The sequence below is a fragment of the Galleria mellonella genome, unplaced genomic scaffold, assembly GCF_026898425.1.
Source record: "Galleria mellonella isolate WM207_F2 unplaced genomic scaffold, CSIRO_AGI_GalMel_v1 utg44, whole genome shotgun sequence".
In the NCBI taxonomy this organism is placed as follows: domain Eukaryota; kingdom Metazoa; phylum Arthropoda; class Insecta; order Lepidoptera; family Pyralidae; genus Galleria; species Galleria mellonella.
Window position 1 is genome coordinate 5391831 of NW_026442100.1, and position 27374 is coordinate 5419204.

General features: G+C 34.8%; 1 protein-coding gene across 1 annotated transcript; it reads right to left on the reverse strand.

Moving 5' to 3' along the window:
• Positions 1 to 4053: 4053 nt before the first annotated feature.
• LOC113518809 (pyruvate dehydrogenase E1 component subunit beta, mitochondrial) lies at positions 4054 to 22258 on the reverse strand. The gene is made up of 8 exons (XM_026903805.3): positions 21886 to 22258; positions 19870 to 20023; positions 18724 to 18910; positions 17262 to 17384; positions 16229 to 16330; positions 13453 to 13572; positions 11673 to 11853; positions 4054 to 4282 (listed from the first exon to the last, which is right to left on the reverse strand). The coding sequence occupies exons 1-8, from the start codon at positions 22089 to 22091 to the stop codon at positions 4261 to 4263; spliced, it is 1095 nt and encodes a 364-aa protein (XP_026759606.1). The 5' UTR covers positions 22092 to 22258; the 3' UTR covers positions 4054 to 4260.
• Between the last annotated feature and the right edge of the window lie 5116 nt (positions 22259 to 27374).

Genomic DNA, 27374 nt, shown 5'->3' on the forward strand with positions numbered 1-27374 from the left:
AGCAGCAAACATTTTTTACTGGTCTCCGAGATTTGTGGAGACCATGACAAAGTGTTATCAAAAATAATGCTGAGGTTTTTTACTTTTCTCTGGTAATCTATTAAAACCCCATCAAAAACCATAAGCGGAAGACTGGTCAAGGAAATTTTTGAAATAAGTCCAAGACCAATAATAATGGCTTGTGTCTTCAGGGGGTTTACAACGAGACCATAAGATTTACTCCAGGCAGGCATATACGTTACAGATTGGCGTTAATAGTAGATATCGCTAAAGAGATATCAACAAGAGGGGACAAAGAGTAAAGGCAAATAGAAGAGGAGATAAGACGCCACCCTGCGGTACATCAGCTGACGTATGGCACCAATAAAACGTCATCAATGCGAACGTCGAACCGGAGTTTCGTAGTTACCTGTTTGGACAATGTCGGCAACGTATACGTTACCGACGTCCGATATATATATACAGAAAGAAGGTAAAAATCTTTATACAAATAGAAAAACTTCAATGCATCTATTTGCCAGTAGTGGACTAAGAAATTGACTAAAGAAGAAGAAAAATCTGAACTGGATGAAATCCATAATAAAAATAATATATAAAAAAAAATTACAATGTTTTTGTTTTGGTATTGGTGGCAACATTAAATTAGTAAATATGATTATAATTGTAGATAAAGAACAATACAGCGTGAGGACAGCGAAACTCATTTAGATGGCTGAACAGACATAAACTTGCTACATTCGAGCCCCACAACAGTAGTATGACGCTGTTGTTACCTATCTAATTTAAAACATGTAGATGTAATCTATCTATGTTGAGGAAATGTCAATCTAGTCTGTCATATCTGTCAGTGTCAATGAATTGTCAAAGTGAATAAACCAAAATATCATTTTGAAAGTTATAAATGTCATAATATAATGAGAATTTTGTTTGTAAACATACCCCTTGAAGATTACGATAATCGATTAGTCATTTACTTTTTATAAGTTTGTAAAAGAAATGTAATTATAAGATACCCACAAGAAGAACATTGCCACTAAAACTATCACAACAATTTACACAACAGCTCACTTCTTCATGACGCGTTTAGAACGCGAGGAACTCGTACCAGCCGAATCTAAAGTCTTCGAGGCGGCCAAGGAGTTTGCTGACACGGATATAACGTTTTCAAACTAACACGATGCCTCTTACCATCTGAACCAATGATAACCACGATGCCATTTCGTGTCCAGCATTTTGTGATACCGAAGTGTTTCCGTGCCTTGCTTTTGTAAGAAACGCGGACAATGTAAAATCCGCTATTTTTAAGTTCGGTTTTTGCAGACCAAACTTTGTCTCACATCAGTACAACAAAATTTAACTAAAATTAGCCAGAGTTTCCTTTAAGACATACGGCTAATTCGATGGGTTCTGCTTATATCTTCTGGCGAAATTGGCATCTTAAGTTTCTCAGTGAGAAAGTTGGAGACTAGTATGAATAAGCCACATTCACTATCCTCACGAACACCATGTAGCAATAGGGTTTTGCGACGACTGTGCATCTCCAAGCGATCCTGTTGTTGCCGTTAAAGATTGCTCATTGACTTTGCCAAGACAAGAGACTTAAATTGTGTAAAATCTGTTGATAATGAACTTATAGTGACCGGAGTAGCACTGGCCTTATCTAATTTGTCTTGAAATGCTGCCATCCTGGTGTTAAATGCACCATTATCTGTTCCAAGGACTGTTGCACAGACTCCATTGTTTAAAATAAAAATATTAAATTGTCAAATTTTTTTTTTGTTTAGATTTTTAAATTATTAAGTATTTTTACCTTCCTTAGATTTATGATACCTATTATACCATGAACCGACAATTCGGTTTTATCTTGTTGCTTTACATGTCTGCATATGCGGAACAGGGGATCATTAAGTTACATTGTTATGTCAATGAGGATACATGGAATAATTTTAGTATTCCCTTATTAGCTCCTGCTTTAAATGAATTCTATATATTTACGCATACAATGTATCTCGATGTATTATTTAATAAATAAAATGAGTTTTTACACATTAAAAAGATACAGAAATTATAAAAAGAAATAAATATAGAAGTTATAAAGGTATTACTCAAATTAAGTGTAAAATGTATACAAAATTCCATAGTGATTGGTAGAGCCGCTAAGGCGCTATAAGGTGATAAACAAACACATTTATAATCGCCAAGATTATTTTACCTGTTAATTAAATATTCCTTGAAAAATAATCTCTCACGTTACACTCTACTCTATGAACTAGACATAATTAAGTCACTTTTTTATCTTAAATAAAATTGAAATTAAAAAAAAATTGGTCTCCTCCATTCATCCACATCCTGCCATTGCACTGTAACAGGAGTGGCAAACTAACACGGTAACATGATAAAAACTGCATTACAGATACGTTATCAGTGTAAAGTGATATTTGATAACCCAAATTTATGTGCAATCTAGTTTTTTTTTATGGAATGGCAATCCCACCTGCGCTAACGATATACGCTGGCGGGGCACCAGTGAGGGAGATGGGTATAGAGAGGTGATATATATACGTATCAGATACAGTTTTGGCCAAAATTTTTTCCCCTAGTGTCTCGGTTAATTCAGCAGCCAATCCAGAAGATGTTTTCTTAAGATCTTTCAAAGAACTTCGCGTTATCTGTCTGTCTTCTCTTGCAGATGTAATTTGTTTCTTTTCACTTCGTTTCGTCTTCGTGTCTTGTGGTCATCTTGTACCTATTTAAGGTATACCTTACAGTACTTTTTTTTTATTTTTATTTTATACACTGTAATTTTATGTACTGTGAGGACATTTCCTAATCTTGGCATTTTCACTTTTATTTTTGCCTTCTTCAGACAACAACTGGATTTTTAATTGTTCCTCGTTACTTATTTCACGGCGCTTAGGCACTTTTCTAGTTTTTTTTTATGAACCGTCTCACGTAAAACAACGACCAATTTACAATAATTTGTTGACAGTTCTTCACACTATTATGAATCGTAGTAAACTAAAAATTTCCCTAAAATTCGACTGTCGACTTACCTGGAAATGAGTCACATCTATTGTGTTTATAGTTTTATGACATAGTGAGATGTTTTGATTGGCTCATTTTAGTCGTTAGACGCGTATTATGCGACAACAGACCCAGTACAAGTCAATTTTTAGTGGTTTTTTTCTAAAAATTTCTATAGATTTTTAGGGTGGCAAATACTTTGGGGTAAGGCTGTAGAGGCATCTATGATTTTAAATTATTCAGTGTTTTAATGCATTTATGACTTTTTCTAAGTGACTTAAGCTTGATTGTTGCGGATTTAACTTTAGACGTTTTTTAATATATTTTTTTTAAAAGGTAAATCCTAGTTTAATTTACCAATAAAATACTGACAAAAATATTGAGACAAATAAAATATATGAATGACTTTGATTGGTAGTTACTCGTTTGGACATATTTCGTTTAATTTCGCTACTATTAAATTAACAAAACAATTTTTTTCGGGTGTCCACGATACAGGTTCGCCTAGTGTGGGGCCCAGTGTATCTTGTTTTTGTCAAATAATAAATTTCCATTTCTAAAAGAATTCTAACACCCACAACACACTTACTCATGGTGTGGGGACTAGGTTACTAGTTTATTTGTTGTTTTAGTTTATATGTAATAAGTTATAATAGTTGCCATGCTTGGCAGGCAGATTGTCAACCACAGTTAAACTTTGATGTTTCATGAGGGACGCTGCTGCCCTATTGTTAGTAATGGAGACTGAAAATCCCATTGCTAGTAATATACCCAACCAGGTCGACCTCCTCGTGGTTCCCCTTGGAAACTATCATGGTTAATTCCTGATGAATTCATCACGATGGGCTAACTGGCCTGCTTTCATTCTCATCTATCACCCTTCACTGGAGCTCCGCCAGCGTATCCTGTTAGCGCAGGTGGGGTTACCATTTCATTTTCATCCACAAAAAAAAACACTAATGGACAGAGATGCCCAAGCAAATGACTTCTGTACAAAGTCTGCCTCTGGTAAAATAAAAATACAATAAAAAAATTACTAACAAATTTATTTTAAACATGTAAATAAATATTGTTCGTATCGTGCGCTCACACAATCTCATCCGAATATCACATGGTTACAATAACAGTCCTCCGCGGAGTAACACAGCGGCAAATAAATATAATGGAATTATGTACAATGTTCAACTAGCACAGCGAGGTGTAGGCAACCCTGGCGATTGATACGTCCTGGCGTCACTAGTTCACCGCCTCGCTTATTCTGAAAATGAAATTGGTTTATATTATTATTATGACTACAAAATGAAAGTGATTGGCAATTCACTTGTATTTTTTTTTTTATATTTATTAACTTATAACTCCCTCAGTTGTAAACCGATTTGGAAAATTCCTTTTTTTTTACTTACAGACTGGTCTCATACAAATTTTATTAAATTCGGTTTAGTAGTTTAGTTTTTAGACCAAAGTAACTGGTTTTGTCACATTTGAAAACTTTTTTGTGGGATAGAAATTTGAATGTACAAGATAATTTTACATTTGTATGGATGTACTGTGTACAATAATTAGCATTGAGTTCCGTCTATATGTATTGTTTAATTCAACGTTTAATTGTTTAATTCCTTATTTGTAATAAAAAAATAATATTGTATTATTTTTCTGTTTTGCCTTGACCAGACACTTTTTTAATTATTTCTCCCCATCCTAAGGTTGCCTAGAAGAGATCGCTATTTAGCGATAAGGCCGCCCATTGCTGCCTCTGTATCTTGCTTTTATATAATTATTCACTTTGTTTGTGTACATATTTATAATCTTTATAATCTGTATGATTTTTTTAAGGGAACTATAGTTTTTATTAACATTCATTGTGGGTTATTTATGTGATAAGTTAATTACTAATTAACGACGGGTAGCTATACCAATAGCCAGTTATATAACGGTTTTTGAAACAATAGCCACGTCTAAGTTATATGTAGTCGACATAACCAGCTATTGGTAGGGATGTCAAAAAAAATAGATTTTTGTTTGAGTCGATTATTATGTTCTTATAATCGATTTTTTATAATCAATTTTTATAGTTATTATCATATTAATCGTGCTAAACAGTTAAATTAATAATAATTAAGCGTTCTTGAGAAAGAGATTATCAAAATTATTGTTCTTAAAGTGCATACTTGAAAATTTGTGGGAATTCTAATTTCTAATCAAATGTGGAATTGTTAAATATTTTGTGACAATACGTTAACGTTGTCGTTCAGCTTTTTCACTTATTGTTTCATATTATTTTATTACTGCTCTTACGTAAAACGAGATTGAAAATTGATGCAAATAATTACTTATGATTTTTTTTATTATTCAAACTTGAAGATTGATGAACGATTTGTTTTATATTTTAGTTTTTGAGACCACAACGTAGTCGTTTACTTTTTTTTTTATTTTCGTTTTAAATATTTTATTTTAATATCAGTCAAATGTAAAGTAGGGTTGGTCATTTATTGTAATGTTTTTTTTATTTAATTAATATTTTAGTTTTTGGGACAATAAGGTTGTCATTTTGTTGGGATGATTATCATTTCATTTTATAAAACGTTTATATAATGATGTTTAGTTTTCTTATTATTTACCTTGAAAGTTTAAATTAACATTCGTTTTGATTTTTAGTTTTGAATTAGTTATTTTGTTATTCATATCATTTTATTTGATTTTTAATCTACTAAATTGTTAATATCAATCTTTTAAGGATCATTATTGGAATATGAAAAGCATGTAGATTTTTAAATAACAGGAAAATCGATTTTTTTTCCATTAGTCTCACATCCCTAGCTATCTCCTCGAGCACCCGATACATACCACAGTTTTTTTTTCATTTATTGTGACTTTAGCGAAAGCCTTCAGCCAAAAAATAACAAATACCACAGAGTACGACAAACCGCCAACTACGTTTTTTTTTAAAGGTTTTTACAGCCTGGGCACGACCCTTTAGAGCCTACCTGGAACAGCCAACAAGGTTACCAGATACAAGTTTTAATTTGTACTATATATTTTAAAATTTGTTTTAATACCGCTTAGTAGTTTGTATTCACACAAATTCATTATTTATATAATTAAAGTTTTTGAAAAAAGCAACAGCTGAGTTTCTTGCCCGTTATTCTTGGCTGTAATTGCGTTCCGAATGGGTGGTAATGAAACTAAAATTACTATTTGTAAATACTTAAATCTAAGTTTACTCGAATAAAAATATTTCTTTCTTTCTTACACAAATTTCTTAGCCCGAGTGATATAGGTTTTTTTTTTTTTATTTTGATAAGCACCTATCAATGATTAATCACAATAAATGTAATTAAAGATGGCAAAAATTCTATAATACGTGTAATGCCTGAACGTTTTGAAATAAAGGAATAAAATGTACTGTAAAAATGGCCATTACTTTTAGCTTTACTAAAAAGTTCGCGACACCTTATTTAAGTTCAATATCTCAGCCAAGAAAACGAATTTTATGTTAAAAGTGAATTATTTTCTTCAAGCCATTCATTTTAAAATCTTAGTGCAGTACTTTAACATACTAAAATGTCTTAACATTTTAAAAGTTACTCAAACAAATATTGCACTCGTGCGAATCCGGGGCGGGTTGCTAGTGTCAAATACTTTTTTCTCTAAACTAATACGATTTCCTTTACTTTTAGCCAATTATACAAAGTCTATTTCCACTACAAACTTAAGAACGAACGTCGAAAAAGGCCCAATCAAGAACTTGTATCATTTTTCAAATCGTTGTTATATTATATTTGTTATTTATATATATATTTATTCGTCTATATATGTAATTTTAGTATGTATGTATATCAATAATTAGTAGTACCGCATTCGAGTATTCTGACACTTCCCTATGGTTGACTGGGAGAGAATACTTTTAGCATTAAGTCCGCCATGTACACATATTTGTACTAATGATAAAATAAATAAATAAATAAAATATACCACCAAGTAAACGACGAAAATAAGACTACTCATTTTCTACCTTTATCTCGGTCACCCCTTATTTCATATCTTTCTCTGTTCTGCTACCATCGTCGTACATACTGTACAACCTTAGCATGTAGACATATTATTGCTGAATAGAAATAATTGATTTCCATTTAAATCAGCAGTATTATGCATATATAGACTCATACAAACTCTAAATCAGTCAGTCGTAATTTAGCTAGCCAAATTACTGCCCAGCTACGGATCTGAGGGCCTACCATGAGATGTTTTCCGAAATTTCGGAGCCAAACGAAATAGAAATTTAATGTTAAAATTACATAATACATGCCGTTTGGAAATATTAAAAATGTTAAAATATCGTTCCTTTGGACTTTTATGATAGGATGTATGACGAACGAAATGTTAAACTCCATGTATTGGTCCGATTTTGGTATAAACAAAAACACGAAATTGAGTCCGAAATTTCGGAATTTCATTTCATGGTAGACCCGCTGGTTTCTGCCCGCCGGTCTGGCCAGTAAAATCAACTAGTTATTTTCATTCAGACTCAATGAAGCCCTGAATCAAGGGTCAGGCACGTCGCGAGTCAAGTGGACCTTCAAAATGCATTGTTAACCGCGTAAAATATTAAATAAATAACTTCGATGTGTGGCAGTTTCTTTTTTTTATATTAAACAAGTGCCCCACACTAACAATACGTTAAATTTATATGTGAAAATGAAATGGATGTTTAATCCAATTTAATTCGTTCTTACGTGCTAAAGTCTTATTTATAAAACTATATATATATATATATATATATATATATATATATATATATATATATATTCTTTATTGCACTTGTAAGTTACATATAAAATAATCTATTTATAAATGTTGAGCAAGGGTGGACTTATCTCTGACAGAGATCTCTTCCAGTCAACCCAGTACAGTGAGAAAGCATTTCGTCTATCTGCTTGATTAAGTCATGTCTCCCATATGTGGTACCACCAAAGGGACTCCATCATCAAAATTATGTCCTTATTGTAACAACTCTGTGTTGTGTAAAGTGCACTACTACGTTTTATAGTTTTTATTCACCTTTATACATTTTACAAATATCAAAAGTATAAAAAAAAAATACCCCCAATTTCTTTTCTGCAAAATTATAAATATAGAAATATTTTAAGCCAAAATTGCCCAAAAATACTGTAGTAATTAAAAATATTAAGATTATAAGCAATCTCTCGAAACGCGAAAAGGCGTGAGGGATTTTTCAAAAAGTGGAGATGATATATAAGCTATGTTCAGCTGGCATTCTTCTTTAATCGCTACTGATACTAAATATAATGTTCTCTCTTCTACTGTGTTCAGCAACGAAACGAAATCATATAGACTTCTATTTTGTTCCTGCTGCCATCTAACGGCAATTTGAGCGAATTATATTTGTCATGTAACCGAGGGCTGCGACAGTTGGAACATCGTTGTTGCAACGACGTTTTGTATGAAACTATGTAACCAACTGTATTCCATCATGGCGGATCGTGTCTACCTTGAATCGGCCTCATGACAGTTACGAGTAATGGCGCCATTTATAAATATAGCGATTCACTTATACAGTTTCTTTTTTCAATTGAAATAACTAAAATATGTTTTTATAAATAACATAGTTATAAATAAAAATATAAATAAAATTGTGTTCAGTATGATATAGTACAAAGAATAAACAATGTTTTTAGCTCAATTTTCAATAGATTTGAACCGGTGAGTAAACAAAACATTATATTATAGTTCGATATTTTGGATGGAGATAGACAATGATACAACGCTATGGATATTCATCTATTTTTCTCTTTTTTTTTATTTTTATTATGTTACTTTGAAAAGGTGCATTTCCATTTTCAAGACAAAAACATACATTTCGAATTTCCAGGTTTCGTGAATATAACGTCGCTGCAAACTCTTATAACGTGGTGATTATTTAGTCTGTTGCCTTATCAATAAATTGACAATAATAGATAATGAGTTTTATCGAAGCTGTAATAGAATTTAAATTAGATTAAACATTAATCTCGCTGTTAGTAATGACATGAGGGTATGTGATAAAGCTGATAACTTTGATAAGAGTTTTAAATATTAGATATCGTATAAAAATATTCTATCTTCCTCGATTAAACACACATCTCCACTATAGACGGTTATAAGTTCTAGGCAGTGAAATATCGCCCCATATCACATTTGTGTGTACGGAGTCGTCACTTAAAAATGTTTCTTCTCGATAGGTTACAATAACGACGATCAGATTGATCTTCACGCTCAGTTTTTACATGAGAGACAGAATAGATACTGATAAATTATATGCCACTGCACATTAGCGGCTGCAGTCCACTCATGTACAAACGATATATTTCCTTTGGAAAATATTTTTTTTATATCCTAAGGAGATAAAAAAGCTTCGCTACCAAGAACACCTTAAAATTCCTAATACCGACAGGAATTAGCAGCGAATTTTAAAAGGTAGCACAGAATATCACAGATGTTGCAGTTACAGAGTTTTCTTGGCAAAGCCTATTAGACAATGACAATAATTTTGGAAGGTAATCGATATACTATTAAAAATATATATATGAGATTGTTCCCTAAACTGTCCTCCTTATAATTATCGTGACAAATTTTAAATAAAATCGTCACGATGGGCCAATTGTAGGTCAGTTAAATTTATCGCACCAGGATCCCACCGGGTTTAACTAATGGTACAGTTGGGGTTACTATTTCATTTTTATTGAATTAAAACAGTTTACAGAATTTAAACAGGCTACGGTAACCGCTTACCATCAGGTGGGCCGTATGCTTGTTTGCCACCTCAGTGGTATAAAAAAAAAAATTAAAAATCGGTCAATATTTTTGTCTATTTTCATAGTTAATCTGCCTCATTTCAACGGTAGTCTTAGAAAATGGATTTTTCTTTCAGGTACTTATTCTATGATGGGAAGCCTCTCTGCAAAGCAGAGACTGAAGCAAAAGACTCAAGCGAACGCTCAGGCTGTGGATTGAGATTTTCCCTACAGACTACAGTATGGGGTTCTTCAGAGTGTATTAAGGTTTCTTTAGGGTCGGCAACGTGCGCGTGACACCCCTAGTGTTGCAAGCGTCCAAAGGCTACAGCGACCGTTTACCATCAGACGGGCTGTATACTTGTTCGCCACCTTTGTGGTATAAAAAAAAAGATTTAAAGAGATTATCTTTTTTTTTAACGTTAGACAATAAAGAGTATTATGGGCGACACAGTATACTCTGTTATATTTGTAGGCGACGGTTACCACTTACCATCAGGTGGACCGTCAGTTTGTTTGCTAAGTTGTATAAAAAAATATTTTCAATAATGTGGAAGCAGTCATGGGAAAGTGAGTCAGTATGTTGATCAAGAGTGTTCGATGGAAGAAGGGATTGTTAGTAATGATTAGAAGCCTTATTGCTAGCAATACACACTGTTAGGTCGACCTCCTCGCGGTTCCTCCTTAAAACCATCGTGTCCAGATCCATGTAAATTCATCACGATGGGTACTGACCTGTCATTTCATCCTCACCTGTTCCTCTTCACCGGTGCTCCGCCAGCGTATACGCTGATATATAACAGTATACCTTTAGGGCAGGCGTAGTTAAAAAAAAGAAAAAACAAAGGTGTTCATCACACACGGTGTTGTAGTTATAGTATTTTTGTTGTCATGTTATTTTTTTATAGGTTTATTGTCGTTTTATTTCATTATTTTTGTTGTTTTTTGTTTTACATTTATTTTAAAGTTTTTTTTTAAAGGCAGTAATTTTTACAGGTTATATATTTTCTTTGCTTAGTTTTGAAATAAATTACTATTATTATTATGTTTTATTTAAATTGATAAATAGTACTGATATTTTGTTTCTTATTATTGAAAAGTGGGACAATTTAATTTCTTAGCTGGCTACACTAAGCAATGTTGTTGCTATACAGTGACATTGTATGTGTGGGTATACACACAACCATACGATATTATGTGATTACACATTCATATTTATATACCTATGTATATTTTTTTACTTATTAATATATTTTATTCGTATACTTACTAACACACTTTATTTTTTTTTTATAAAACCTTGTTTTGAAGATTGTTAGTTCAAACCAATTGTAATAACAATTTGTAATGGACAATTGTTATTGGTTTTGGGTATTTAAGTTTATACCATGATAATAATTAAGTTTAAGGCTCTTGTTGTCCAAAATATAGAAAAAAAAATACAAAAATTTAATTATTATTGTTCAGTATAAATTGTTTTTCTTTGTTTAGATTTTTTTTTAATTTTTAAGAATTTTTACCTTTCTTAGATTTACGAAACCTAGCATACCGTGAACCGACGATTCGGTTTTATCTTGTTGCTTTACGGTTTTACTTTTATTACTGTCGGTGTGAAGTTTTGTTTGTTGCTGTTGTTGAACTATTTTTGGTTGTTGTTGTTGAGCTGTTTTTAGTTGCTGTTGTTGAACTGTTTTTGGTTTTTGTTGTTGAGCTGTTTTCAATTGTTGTTGAACTGTTTTTGGTTGCTGTTGTTGAGCTGTTTTCAATTGTTGTTGTATTGTTTTCAGCTGTTGTTGTATTGTTTTTGGTTGTTGTTGTTGAGCTGTGATGGTGGGGTGTGGTTCGGTGGCGGCGCACCTGTTGCCGAGCACGGCGGCGGCGGCGCGGACGACGTCGCCGTGCTGCGGCAGCGCCAGCCCCTCGAGCCGCAGCGCGTACGGCATCGGCACGTCGGCGCCCGTCACGCGCCACGCGGGCGCGTCCAGCTCGAAGAACGACGCAGACTCCATCACGCGAGCACAGATCTCAGCGCCCACGCCTGCCGGCCACACCATGGGCACATTACTTGATCCATCCATCATACCTTGTCATATCTTACATGTTATACAATAAAATGAACTGGGAGGAAGGGGGATTGTTAGTAATTTTCTATTAAATTATTACAACTGTAAACTTCCTTAAAATATATTTTTTTTATACAATTTAGAATGGCAAACAAGCTGACGGCCCACCTGATGGAAAGTGGTAACCGTCGCCTATAGACATGAGCAGTACCATGGACATAACAGAGTATACTGTTTCGCCCATGATACCCCCCATGCGTTGGCATTCCTGAGGACTCAGGTGTTATTTCTCTGTACCCAGTAAATTCACGCCATATCCCACCCTTCAAACCGAAACACAGCAATGCGAACACAACTGCTTCACGGTAGAAACACGAATGAGACAGAGGTACCCAAGCAATCGACTTTTGCATCATCATAATTTCAACCATTATCCGTCCACTGCTGGACATAAACCTTCCCTAAAGACTGTCATAAAGAACGGTCCTGTACCACCTGCAGCCACGGACTCCCTGCAATGCATTTCAGGTCTCAATCAAGCACTCCATCTAGTGAGAACACTCCACTCAAGAGCTTTCTTCCCCATCGGTTGTCGGTCCTTCGACCTATGTGACCAGCCCATTGCCACATTTATTATTATATTAATATACTAGCGGCCCGTCCCGGCTTCGCACGGGTGGACATTTTTACATTTAAAAAAGTGGCCATAAAGGCTGCACATGCGAAGGAAGCTTAAAAATGGAGTAACTTCTCCCGTTTTCCCAACATTTTTCTTCACTGCTCTGCTCCTATTGATCGTAGCGTGATGAAAAGTATACTATAACCTGCCCAGGAGTATGAAGAATAATTGTACCAAGTTTCGTTAAAATCCGTCGAGTAGTTTTTGTTTCTATAACGAAACATGCAGCTGTGTTTCGGTTTGAAGGGTGGGATATGGCGTGAATTTACAGGGTACAGAGGAATAACACCTGAGTCCTTAGGAATGGCAACGCATGGAGGATATCATGGGCGAAACAATATACTCTGTTATGTCCATGGTACTGCTCATGTCTATAGGCGACGGTTACCACTTCCCATCAAGTGGACCGTCAGCCTGCTTGCCATTCTAAGTTGTATAAAAAAAAAACTTTATCCGTGAGACCGGAATGTTTACTGACCTAGATTAAAAGTAGCTTGTATCCTTCACTGTCCCATATAGTAAGTGTATACTAAATTTCATAGTGATTTGTTAAGCCGTTAAGCGTTAGAAGGTAACAAACAAACAAACATACTTTCAAGTTTCTAATATTAGTAATTATTATTAGACTACTTATGGTCTCCCAATATTATCGTGATATGTAATAAATCCTCGAACTGGAGACTGGTAGACAGCAGAGGTCGCCAGTTCGGGGGCCGACCACGTACTCTGTTTTGTTGCAGTATCCGGCCGTAGTAGCTTCCTAATGCTCCTCAAATATTGCGTCTAAACTGCGTCCACCATGTACCCTCTTGTATAGGCATTCCGTCACCCGTATCCAATAGCGAGGACGGGATACCTTAAATACTGTACTGCAAAACATAAAAAAAAATCTCACCACAATTGGGCCAGCCCTGTTCGACGGTGATCAGGTGATGTGTCTTGGCGACGGACTGCGCGATAGTGTCGAAGTCCAAGGGCCTCAGAGACCGCAGGTTTATCACCTCACATTCGATACCTGTAAATGCAGCATATTTTTTTATTACAAAGTAAAAGGGGGATGGATGCCAGCGTATCGTATTGTAAGGTTGTCTGTAAGAGATTGCCCTAGCGATAAGACCGCTTTTTGTACCTTTGTGTGTATGTTTCAATCTGTATTTGTGTTGCTGTTTTTCGCTTGAATTATTCCCTTGTCATTGTATATTTTTATTTATGGTGCAATAAAGAGTTAAATAATAAATAAATAAAGTGTAATGCTGACATACGGGATAGTCCTTCCATTACTTCCTTCAAGAGAAGACTGAAATCACATCTTTTAATCAATTGTACATGATAATTCTATGCACTTATACATATTTATCTATTTATTTATTTATATATTTATTCACAATAGTGTTTGTTGTATTTACATTATTTTCACCGGTGCCTTTCCTGCACTGGATTACCCAAATTAAATTATTTTCTCTCTAACTACACTGGGTTGGCTGGAAGAGATCTCTTTCAGAGATAAGCCCTCCCTTGCTAACAAGTTGTTAAACTAATCGTCGCATGTATTGTTTAAGTGCAATAAAGAATATATTTATTTATTAGTACATATATGTGTACATGGCGGACTTAATGCTAAAAGCATTCTCTCCCTGTCAACCATAGGGAAGTGTCAGAATACTCGAATGCGGTACTACTAATTATTGATATACATACATACTAAAATTACATATATAAACCAATAAATATATATGAATAACAAATATACTTACACATATATGATATATACTATATTATACACGAATTTGGGAATAATATAAAGCACTTACTGCTCGGATAAAGATAAAAAGTGAGCGTGAACGCTTTTTTTGAAAAAAAAAAAATATATATGGTATAAGAATTTTTGAAATTAGTCCAATGGTTTTTCATTCATTACATACATACATACATTCAAATCTTTTCTCTTTATAATGATAGTGTAGGTATACAGCCTTGACTAAAAGTATTTGCCACCCTAAAAACTTTAATCTTTTTTTTTACGAAATTTGATACAAAAAAATCTGAAGTTAACCCTTCTTTGCATAATGGTGGAAATTTCCATCATAACATTGAACGCCTAAAAATTATATAAAAGAACAAGTTCACTTTAAGTTGATCGTGTCTGGATACCTTTTTAATGTCCATTGCAGAAAAAAAAACATAGCTGTCAAATTTAATTTTTTAACCATTTTTCCTTTAATTTTGAACATGAATTGTAATAACATTGATTTATTTCACCAATAAAAAAAAAAAAAACATGAAAAGAAGAGTTAAATGGCCCGGAGTAAGAGGGTTAAAGTCGCTTCGAGTCCATTTTTTAATTGCCACCCTCTAACTATCAATTTCCCCCCTGTGGGGCGTGGGCCCCAAGTTGGGGAACATCGTATTAAACTATGCAATAGAAACGCTGGTACAAACTATTATTATAGATATACAATATAATTATTGATGTTACTGCATAATCTATGGTTGCTGAAAGGAACGTGAAGTGTGAAGCAAATTGCGACGACCCACTAATCAGCAGCCACATTCACGTCGTTCGTTTACAATTAAATTGCATTATATACATACCGTCACCTCTTCGTTTCATATATATTCAAATTATTGTAAATTTATATAGTTCAGTTGTTCACGTATTTTTTTTTTTGATGAGTGAAAATGGTATGGTAACCCCGCCTACGCTAACGGGATACACTGGCGGAGCACTAGTGAAGGGTGATAGGTGAGAATGAAAACAGGCCAGTTAGTCCATCATGATGAATTCATCAGGAAATAACCATGATAGTTTCTATGGGGAAACCACAACTAACTAACTATAACGAACATACAGACAGACAGACAAAAATTTTACTGATTACATTTTTGGCATCAGTGTCGATCACTAATCACCGGCTGATAGTTATTTTGGAAATATATTTCATGTACAGAATTGACCTCTCTACAGATTTATTACAAGTATAGATTGTACTGCGGGGTTCGGAGTGCTGTTATCTATCGAGAAGAACTAGTAAAAAAACTTAACAGTTATTTATTTATTTATTTACTAGCCGACCCCGTAAACGTTGTTTTACCACTTATTGCGAAATATAAAAATCGCAATTAGAATACAGGGGTTGATCATAAAACGATGAAAATTTAAAGTTGTGTGTATTTGTCAATGCTAAATCATATTAAAATAAAAATAAAAAAATTTGTCAAAAAAATAAAAAAAAATTTTTTAGGGGTGGGTCACCCTTATCATTGAGGGGTATTAAAAATAGATGTTGGCCGATTCTCAGGCCTACCCGATATGCACAAAAAATTTCATGAAAATTGGTACAGCCGTTTCGGAGGAGTTTGGTAACAAACACCGTGACACGAGAATTTTATATATTAGATTTAAGGAACACCAACTCTTTAAAAATTATTATGAACAAGATAATTTTACATTTGCACAAGTGCTGTGACTGTAATTAGAATAAAGTTATATTTATACGTATTATTAAATGGAAAATAAACAAAGAAAATATAAGCAGACCAGTCCTTATAAGCAGCACGCGTTCACGAGTATGACGGACGAGCCAACTATCATTGCGCTCAACCATATTATATGGAGTTCAACGGCCCGAATGAAGAGTATGGAGGTAAAATATTTTCTCATGCCTGTTTACCTTTGCCTGCGAGTTCGTTGGCGGCCTGCAGCGCTGTCTCCGTGGCGCGACCTGCGCATACCACAGTCACGTGTTGCCCTGGACGCTCGATCTTCGCTTTACCTACAGACAGACAGATTTACTCTTATATATACATAAACTATAACATCTAACTGTGTACATATACCAGAGGAAGACTGTACAAAAGTCGTTTGCTTGGGTACCTCTTTCCCATTCATGTTTCTACCGTGAGGCAGTTATGTTTGCATGGCTGTGTTTCGGTTTGAACGGTGGGATATGGCAGTTAATTTACGAGGTACAGAGGGATAACATCTTAGTCCTCAGGAATGGCAACGCGTGAGGGATATAGTGGGCAAAACAGTATACTCTGTTATGTCCATGGTACTGCTCATGTCTACAGGCGAAAGTTACCGCTTTCTATCCGGTGGGCCGTCAGTTTGTTTGCATAAAAAACATACGGCACAAACGGCCCTTAACCATCTAATGCTGAATATAGGCATCCCCTTATTGGGGAGTTTTCTAATACTTGCCATGCTTGGCAAGGGGGTTGGCAACCGCAGTTAGGCTTTGGTGATTGGTTTTAAGAGGGACGCTGCTGCCCAACCCTCGACCATTACATTAGTCGTCTCTTACGACACCCACGAGAAAGAAAGCTGTGGCCCATTCTATGCGGGGACCACACAGCTATTGTAACTAATTTATATTAATAAAAATAAATTAATACAATATTATTCTTCTGCAACAAAAACGTAATATTATTGGCAAACAAACATGGGTGATGGAAAGTTAAAAAAAATTTAGAAAAATCCTTTTGTCATCAGTATAAATAAGTTAAGCCTTTGCACTCGAGCGGCGCCCGAGTGGTTTAAAACTTTAAATCGAACTACACTGCTACGACGCTATAGTCTTTTGTAACCGGATCTCCTTTACAATATGCGATAAGATAGTTTCCTCGGAAGTACTTTCGTGGACTAGGCTCTGCTTACATTGCAAGCGAAAATGGCCTCGAGTGCAAAGGGTTAATATAACATACCTATTGGTAGTACAAAGTCTTTTGACAGTGCCTCGTCGGACATGGGGAATGGGACACCATACAGCATTTCATTCTCTAACACTACCACTGGGTCTGGATCCCTGATGGCTGCCTTTAGTAGACCTGCAAATCAATACATATAATAAAATCATAACTGGACGTTGTACTGTATCTGACTGTATTCTGTACTTTAAGTAAAAATAGTTGAAATAATTGTATTTGTTTTTTATATTTCAAATATATGACTTAAAAATATTTAATATTTCATATTTTAAATACAGGGTACAGAGGAATAACACCTGCGTCCTCAGGAATAGCAACGCATGGGGGGTATCATGGGCGAAACAGTATACTCTGTTATGTCCATGGTACCGCTCATGTCTATAGGCGACGGTTACCACTTTCCATCAGGTGGGCTGTCAGCTTGTTCGCCATATTAAATTGCATATAAAAAAGGCAAACAGCTTCTTATTGGGGAATGAATAAAACTTGATAAAAAAAAAACAATATTTAACAGGAACGAAACTAAATGAAATGAAAACTAAATGTATTTATGTATAGTAAAATCTATTTTAAAGCCATAGGTATTTGGAATACTAATTAAACAATACCACAGCATTAGGTGTTTGAAACACGAATTACTGGTATTGCAAGTTACTAATTAAGAGAACATTTTTAGTAAGCAATTAAAAGACAAATACTAAATAACAATTTGTATTTAATTTGATATTTTTTTTATACAAATTAGAATGGCAAACGTGCTAACGGTCCAACTGATGGAAAGTGGTAACTATCGCTAAGCTACTCACGTGGTTGTATTTCGGTTTTAAAAGTAGGACATAACAGTGAATTTATGGGGTATGGAGGTATAAGATCATAAATGAGAGGTAGAAATGGTAGAATGGGTACTTTACTATGTCCAGCCAGTTTGTAAACGATATTTTAATATTTCTTAGTCGATATCACCGCTATAAATTTTTAAAAGAAACAAATAAACATATTGCGAGACAGTTTAACATTAATAGTTAAGTTTGTTAAGAAAATTAGGCAATAAATAGCAAAAAATAATTTTAAAAAGAATTGATTATATTATATTATAATTAATGCTCCTTTCCACTCAGGGTTTGCTGGAAGAGAACTCTTACAGAGTTAAGCTCGCCTGTTGTGCATCTTTATTCTATATATATATATATATGTTGTAATTTTTTCTGTGTACAATAAAGAATAAATAAATAAATATATTATATTATATCAGGAACTAATAACATAAATATTGTTAATTAATCATTCTAAAATAATATGACAATGATATGTAATAGGACAGTTAGATCAATGACGAAATATATTTGACCTTTTTATGCCCTTCAGATAATGAAATGGCAATATGGTATAAAGTACTTATGTTTGTACACGTGATATAACTAATAACAATTACTCAAATATATGATTTTCCCTTACAGACCTTTAGCATCTTCGGCGGTGTACGGCATGAGCACCTTCAGACCCGGACAGTGCATGTACCAGGCGCCGAAGCACTGCGAGTGCTGCGCGGCGACGCCGGCGGCGGCCCCGTTGGGACCACGGAACACAATTGGCACGGGAACAGTGCCCGCTGACATGTAGAATGTCTTTGCTGCTGAGTTTATTACCTGGAATAAAAAAGTTGGTTTATAAACAACAAACAGAATTTGTTATTTATGTATGATAGGCACACATTAAATTCACTCTTTATCATCATCATATCAGCCGTTGACTGTCCACTGCTGAACATGCTTCCCCATAAAAGAAGTTTCGCCAGTAATTGCCATGCTTGGCAGAGGGACGCTGCTGGCCGTCCCTTGACCAATAAGATCCTTTAACGTCACCCAAGGGAAATGTGAATGTGAAAAAGACTCCATTATCCGCGCTTAGCCTTTCATTTGGGCCGTTGTGCGTATGAGTCGTGGCTAGTGCAGCCAACCTAGCTCCGCCCAGACGTGCAGAAGCTTCCTGGGTTCTTCAGAGGCCTCACGAAGCGACCTCACCGTTCCGAGGATTTCTAAACGTTGATGGGCCACAGCCTCACATGCCAGGATTACGCGAGCAGCCGTTTCTTCGGCGTCGAAACAGCCTCGACATAGAGGGCTGTCTGTGGCTCCTATTGTGTACAAATGTTTGTTTAATGGACAATGGCCCGTTATTGTCCCTATCATTATTTTGAGGTTTTTCTATCTAGATGTAATAAACGTTTTGATAGTCGTTGATTCAACGTAGGTACGGCCAATTTTGATTGCCTGCAATCAGTAGCCTGTATCCATCTTCTGTATCCGTCATCCAAGGGAATGAAAGGGGTGGCCTATTCTACGCCAGGACCCAAGGCGGTAAACTCATACATTACAAAAATTTTAATTCTGTTAATAGGAATCCAATTAGGAAATCAGCTAGCTTTAATATTGTATCATCTAGTAATGTGAAATATAAACGATGGCTAGCATTGTGTAAAAAAATTCTAAGTTGTATATATATATATATATATATATATATATATATATATATATATATATATATATATATAAAAGTAAAATGGTACAAAAAAATATAGCCACAATAAATTGTCTTCTCTACTTACATGGTCAATAGCCTGCATAGAGAAGTTGAAGGTCATGAATTCGCAAATAGGCCTGAGGCCCGCAAACGCAGCGCCCACAGCTAATCCTGCAAAGCCTGCCTCTGTGATGGGTGTGTCTATTACTCTCTTGTCACCATATTTCTTCCAGAGACCCCTGTAATTGAAGCATATTTATATAATTTTTATAACTTGAGTTAATTTTTAACCCCCACCCTTGCTCACATCGATGTCTTCATAAGGTCTGCAAGCTGCAGCCCGTAATGCAAGACGAGATGCTGTGATGCACAGCGCCATACACCTAAAGACTTTCAGGTGAAGTTGAAAAAATAATTGGAAACAATAAAAAATAGCAAGTTCATAGAATTCTCTTTAATACATATATACAGGCAGAGCATATTTATTTTATTTAATTTTAATTATTTAATTGCTATTGGGTACTCCATGTTAATCCTCAGATGTTTATCTATTTATCCTAGTTTGAGAGTGATTGTATGGTATTTTACTTCTTTTATTTTAAAGCCAACTTCCATCATTACACTGTTAATTATCTAGTGCGCGGTCGCACACGTCAATGCTCTTAAAAGTGTACTTGTTGACATGCCTCTGATTGTGTGCTAACTTTGACCAACTTAGCACGGGATTGGCTTCCCACGAGACTGTGGACCTGTTAATGCGATAACAGAATAAGAGTAAAAGGTATCAGATATATCTGATGTTGTATTCTTATTATAACCCGGAATGTGAATGTGAAAGGGACTCCATTTTCCGCACTTAGCCTCTCATTTGGGCCATTGTGCGTATGAGTCGTGGCTAGTGCAGCCAACCTAGCTCCGTCCAGAAGCGCAGAAGCTTCCTGGGTTCTTCACAGGCCTCACGGAGCGACCTCACCGTTCCGAGGATTTCTAAACGTAAAAACCCGGAATACAGAAGAGATAAAATATACCAGGGCAAGAGAAAGAGAAACTGATGATTTTATATAATTATTATTGCTTAATACCTTAAGCATTAAATTACAATGCTTAATAGCTTAAGCAATTATTAATAATTCAAAATAGATTATATTATATTAATAAATTACTATGATATATACTAATGAGATGGAAAAATACACAGGACACCTTATCTTGATCACTGAACATAACTATTCATAAAGTTGTGATTAAAAGGTAGTAAGTAATAAAAAACAGTGCCCATTTCAAGTTGATCACCATTGTATATGAGTTGCTACGTTAAAACATAGATATTTATAATATGCTTTGTAATTTCACTAAATGAAGATATTTAAATTGGCCCATTCATTTAGAACATGAGTTTTTAAATGAATGGACAGACAAACAAATACTTCAGATTTATGTTTTTTTTTTTTTTTTTTTTTTATTGTGGATTAAAGATTAAACAGTATATGAACAATTGAAATAACTTTGAGTTAAAAAGAGATCTATGTGACAGAGTACTATCATAGAACACATTTGCTCTCGGCAATATATTATAAAACAAAAGATATTTCACTAGAACATTACAATTTTAAATTTCGTTAATATATTTAAAGAGATTCAGTCTGAAAATAAAAGAATATAAAATTTATGAAGAATAATTACTATAATAGTATCTGTGGTGATCCCATAAGGGAGTTGTCTCGAGGACAAATGAAAGCATTTCATAGAAATATAATTCAAAACATGAATAATAATTTTATGACAATTTGTGCTAGTACAACCAGATGTTAATTTATTCTTGTAAAGATATAAACATAAGATATCATTTTGTACTTCTCTAAGAAAACCATTTAATAATCACCTATATAAAGATAACAAATCACGCTTTTTACATCTGTAAACAAGTTTGTTGGTTATATAATGCTACTTGATCTTAAAATGTAAATTTCTTATAATTTACGTAAATTATTGCAAGCTCATAACATAAAAAATATAGGGAACAAAATTTTATACAACTTACACTGATAAATAACACGTTTTGGAAACGGTAAAGTGGTTAAACAAAGCGTTTTGTACTAACCTTGTCACTTTGTAAGCACCATCATATTGGGCAACTTCTTCACCCATAACGAATACCTTCTCGTCTCGTTCCATCTCCTCGTCGATGGCCTGGTTCAAGGCATCTCGCACTGTCACCGGTTTGGAGGATACGGCTTTAGAAGTCGAAAAACAGCGGCGCGATATGCGACCGACTAACCCAAACACCACCGGTGATTTTAATGCCATTTTCAATTTAAAAATTCTATTCTAATATTAATTTATAATTAAATGGCACTCCAGTGCTTATAAAAAAGTTTTTGGATGACTTATATTTCAAGATATTAAAAATGGTAATAAATGTAGTATTTTTCTAACGGTGAAGGATGAATGGAGGTCGTTCGTATGAAGGTGAAGTTTGACAAGTTTGACAATAAAAACTTTGCTGTCAAACTTTAAATGTCACAGAGAAACTAGTAGGTAGGGGCGCCACCGTGGTAGGTGTAGCACATGTCGGATGCTACTATATATACCAACATAATAAATATATGTTACTATATAATAATAATACAGTTTTAATTAAGGATACTTTGTTAAAAGTATAAAAAAGGTACATTAAAATTTGTATGAAATAAAATTTTACTTTCTATGAGATCCTTTCTTCTCATTAAATTTAAAAAATGTAGCCCGTTACCATCGATACAAAATTATTACAAATATTTTGAATATTTTGTATTTATCAGAGGGAGACCTTGTACAAAAGTCCATTGCTTGGGTACCTCTGTCCCATTCGTGTTTCAACCGTGAAGCAATTGTATTTGCATGGCTGTGTTTCGGTTTGAAGGGTGGTGGGATGTGGTGTGAATTTACTGGGTACAGAGATATAACACCTGAGTCCTCAGGAATGACAACGCATGGGGAGTATCATGGGCGAAACAGTATACTCTGTTATGTCCATGGTACTGCTCATGTCTATAGGTGACGATTACCACTTTCCATCAGGTGGGCCGTCAGTTTGTTTGCCATTCTAAGTCGTATAAAAAAAACATATAATGATTTGTAATGATACTTATCTTTACTAAATTGTTGTTTGAGCCGTTAACTGTCCACTGCTGAATATAGCCATTTTTCATAAAGAATGTTTTGCTATTAGTTGCTACGCTTAGCAGGCGATGTTTTAAAAGGGACGTCGCTGCACATCCCTCTACCATAAACTCCCTTAGTCTTTTTTCATTCATCCACGGGAAAGGGAGGGTAACTTATTCTATGCCAGGACCTATAAAGCGACAAGGTAGTTTAATGAATACTGTGGTTTATGCCACGGTATAAACATAAAATATATATTTCTTTTTAAGTTAATATAAATGGCTATCATTTTAAATATATAACTAGGCATTTCTCGCAACGTTGCCCATTTCTAACTACATACTTCCCGTATATCATTTCTATTGGAGGTCTTCGTGAATCCGGTCTTATATTGTATTATATACTTAAATGATAATAATGTAATTAACGTACCTTCAAAAAGTTTTTACAGTATTTTATATGTGATTCTTTAGCTTGATGTAACTTTTTTATTTATAAACCGATTAAAATAAGATAACTAACTAAATAGCACTAAATGTTAAGTAAAGTAAACCGCAATGCATTACTGGAAACGGGGTTCAAATCTGTTAAACCGTTTCTGAGATTAGCGTACAAAAACGTACAGACAAAAAGACAAAAATTCTAAAAATCATTATTTTGGGTTCTATTACGTTCATAAAGCCCTCTCCATTCTATTATAGTTTTTTTTTATATATATCTTTCGTGTACAGATAACGACCAGTTACGATTTTATTACAAGTATCGATTGATTGATTGATATCAGACAAAACAGTTCTTTATTCAAAATGCCGTTCTGATCTAGGAAATTTTTAATCTAATTACTTGCAATACTATAAAATGCGTGTGTTGTTTAGTTTTGAAAAAATCTGTTAAATTTAGTCAGCAAAACGTCAAATTACCTGAGTAAATTTTGATCCGTTTTACTACTTAATCTTGTTTATATATGTAATTTCTCATTTTGTGATAAATAAAACCAAAAAATAGTAGGTGATCTAATTTTTTTTGGTATTATATAGTTGCGTTGCACATAACTGCAAATATTAAGGAGGAAAAGGTTTTCTAGAGCTACTAGTCTTCATACCAAGCAATATCAGGTCAACCTCCACACGGTTCCCCACGGAAACCATCGTGATTGATATATTGTTGAATTTACTGTGAGCCAACTGACTGACTGCTTCATCCTCATCTACCATCTTTAACTAGTGACTCACCAATGTATACAGATAGCGCAGAGATAATTACGTTTTCATTAATATCCATTAAAAAAAACAACTCCAATATACCTATTTATATATGCGCTTATTGCATATATTGATGTGATGTTTAATAGTTACATAGTTTTATGCAATTTTGAATGCTAAATAATCTGCCGGCTCAGCAGGTAGAAAGTAGTATGGTAAACGTCGCCTATAGACATGACTAGCACTATGAATGCTCATATTTATTCTTTCCCACCTTGTAAATGAAAAAAAAAAACAAAACAAAATCTATTTTTATTATCGATCACCCATATGTGTCTACAAACCGAATCCAGGGATCAGCTGGGTATATCGTAAATAACCCTATAACCGGAGTTATACATACTCGAGCCCCAAATAAGGGCAAAGAGGGCCCCACATTAAATCTTTACAGTTGCAGCCAGCCTTGACCTATTTACCCGGGCAATCCTTTACATGTCTTTACATTATAATTGTTGTATTTTTAGGTCAGTTTCAAGTATATTTTCTTAGAATATAACACAGATAATATTTATTCGAATAGATTTGTTTACCAGCTTTTTTTTTTAATAATATTTTTTTATGACGTACATCCTTACACCATATTCGTGTTACTTACAACCCACTGGCAGGCGATATTAATATTTTTTATCGGTTTGAAATAGGTATTTACTTTGGTAAAATCATTTTTGTAATTTACACAAACAACTCTGGTTATGTTTAAAATACTAAATTTGGCAGTGGCGGTTTTTTCTCATTTATGAGCGGTCGCTGACTACCGGATATTACGTTTCACTCAGAAGTGTTTGAGTGATATTGCTATAGTGCAGGAGCTAGATGTTTATAATACTTATATAATTGGTATTGTATATACTTTGCGTAGTGTAGGACAACGCCCACTAGATGGAGTAACGACCGCAAATGCATTGTAGGGAGTCAGTAGGGAGTTCTGCAATAGACAGGTAAAGGATGGGATGATAATGATGATGATATTTAGAATTGCAATGCTTGAGAGTATTATGGGCATTACAGTCTATTCTATGTTGTCCATGGTGCTATTTATGCTTATAAGTGACGGTTACAATTTTTCATCATGCGAGCTGTCTGCTTCTTGTGTTGCATAAAAAAAATATATAAGTAAACAGTGTGCATTTGTCATCTAGGTGTGCAGAAATATATTATAAGTTTAAAAAAAAATTACCCGATATTGAGTATTCTGATTAATGAAATTATACTTTATTTCGATCTAGCGGCCCGTTCTGGTATCACATGGATGGACATTTTTACATTTTAAAAAGTGGCCATTAAATAATTAAGTTACTTCATTTTTAAGCTTAAAAATGAAGTAACTTCTCCTGTTTTCCCAACATTTCCCTTTACTGATCTGCTCCTATTGATTGTAACGTGATGAAAAGTATACTATAACCTGCCCAGGAGTATGAAGAATAATTGTACCAAGTTTCGTTAAAATCCGTCGAGTAGTTTTTGTTTCTATAACGAACATACAGACAGACAGACAAAAATTTTACTGATTGCATTTTTAGCATCAGTATCGATCACTAATCACCTCCTGATAGTTATTTTGGAAATATATTTCATGTACAGAATTGATCTCTCTACAGATTTATTATAAGTATAGATTATAAGTATAGACAGAAGAAGATTATTATCATATTACAACTCATCCATCATGCTCTTTCATCATAATGCAAATTACTACAAGCATAGATGGAGTAAAAGTAATATACATACGAAAAACACAAGCTAATTAAGAACTATTACATTATCCATTTTGAAGATAAAAAATTAAACCTTGTCTCCTGCACTACTTGTCCGCTCCAGCGACATCTGAAGGGTGCGATAAATCAAATATGAGGTAGGACAACGACCCTGGTGCTTCACAAATTTAAAAATATGCCAAAAATAAATAACTTTAATATAATTAGATACTAAAATATACTTAATTATATTTAGTTCACTCAATATCCACGCAATTTCAACCCAATATGGCGCTGTTGTCGATTTCAAGAGTATCGTTTGATGTTTTTTTTGATTGAGATTATGATTGGACATTGGATTTGTGTTTTAAAAGTAAGCAGGGTGGTTTAAAAAGAAAAATGTGTCTTTGCAACTGACTATGAAAGTATGCAAGATCGGACCTTGTTAGTCTTTGGTTCTCTGTCTATACCGTAAGAGGCATGAAGATAAATAGATAAATATAAACATTAACCTTCTTATTTATAAAAAGTGTTCGCGACATTATTTGTATATATCGTAATTTATAGTTGTTAAGTCCCTAGTTAATCGTTTCTGTATTCTGTTATTTTATATAGATTTACATAGATTTAAGATAGTGTAAGTTAAATAAAGTATTCCTTTGCGTGTTGTCGTTATTACCTACGAATAGAAATTGTAACAATAAATAGAATTAAGAAATTGTAAATTGAAATAAAATAAATAAATAGACGCTATAGAGTACCGATCTGAAGAGACACGCGTCTCGTTCATTTTCGCCCCGTCCCGCTCGCACAGATCGCTATCGCGAGTTGGAAACGTTATCGTGCGAGCGGGCGGGTATAAAGATAGGCCGCCTCCCGTCGAGCGGCATTCGCTTCCGGGCAGCGGCGCACTACACTCGAGAAGAAATAGGACAAGAAGAAAAAATACTCTCTTCAGACGGTACCGGAGGCTTCAGAATAGTAATCCCTGTGTTTCACTCCAGCCTGAACCAACGCCCCTACAGTCCACGCTCACCGTACGGCAGTCCACACCGTTCATCGTGGTCCTTCGAGAAGCCGGATTGCTGGAGGAACACCGTTGGTACATCGAGAAGCCGGATCGCTGGAGGAAGACCATTCTGAAGCCGGATCGCTGAAATGCCGACTACGAGAAACATGAAGTCGTCGCAACAAAAAATCGCCGTCACCGAAGCCACAACGTCCGCCGCCACCACGTCGACTACGGCCGCCGGAACGCTGTCCGTCGCTGCCACGCCGTCCGTTGCTGCCACCACGTCGTCTGCGGCTGTCAGAACGTCATCTGTCGCTGCCACGTCGTCTACCGCCGCCACCACATCGACTACGAACACGTCCGGCGATACGACGACCACAGAAGCCACGGAGACTACCGAAGCCACAGGAACGACAGAGGAGACAGCAAGGAAGAAGGAACCGAAGCACGGCACGGCACGCACGGTTCGCACCACGGC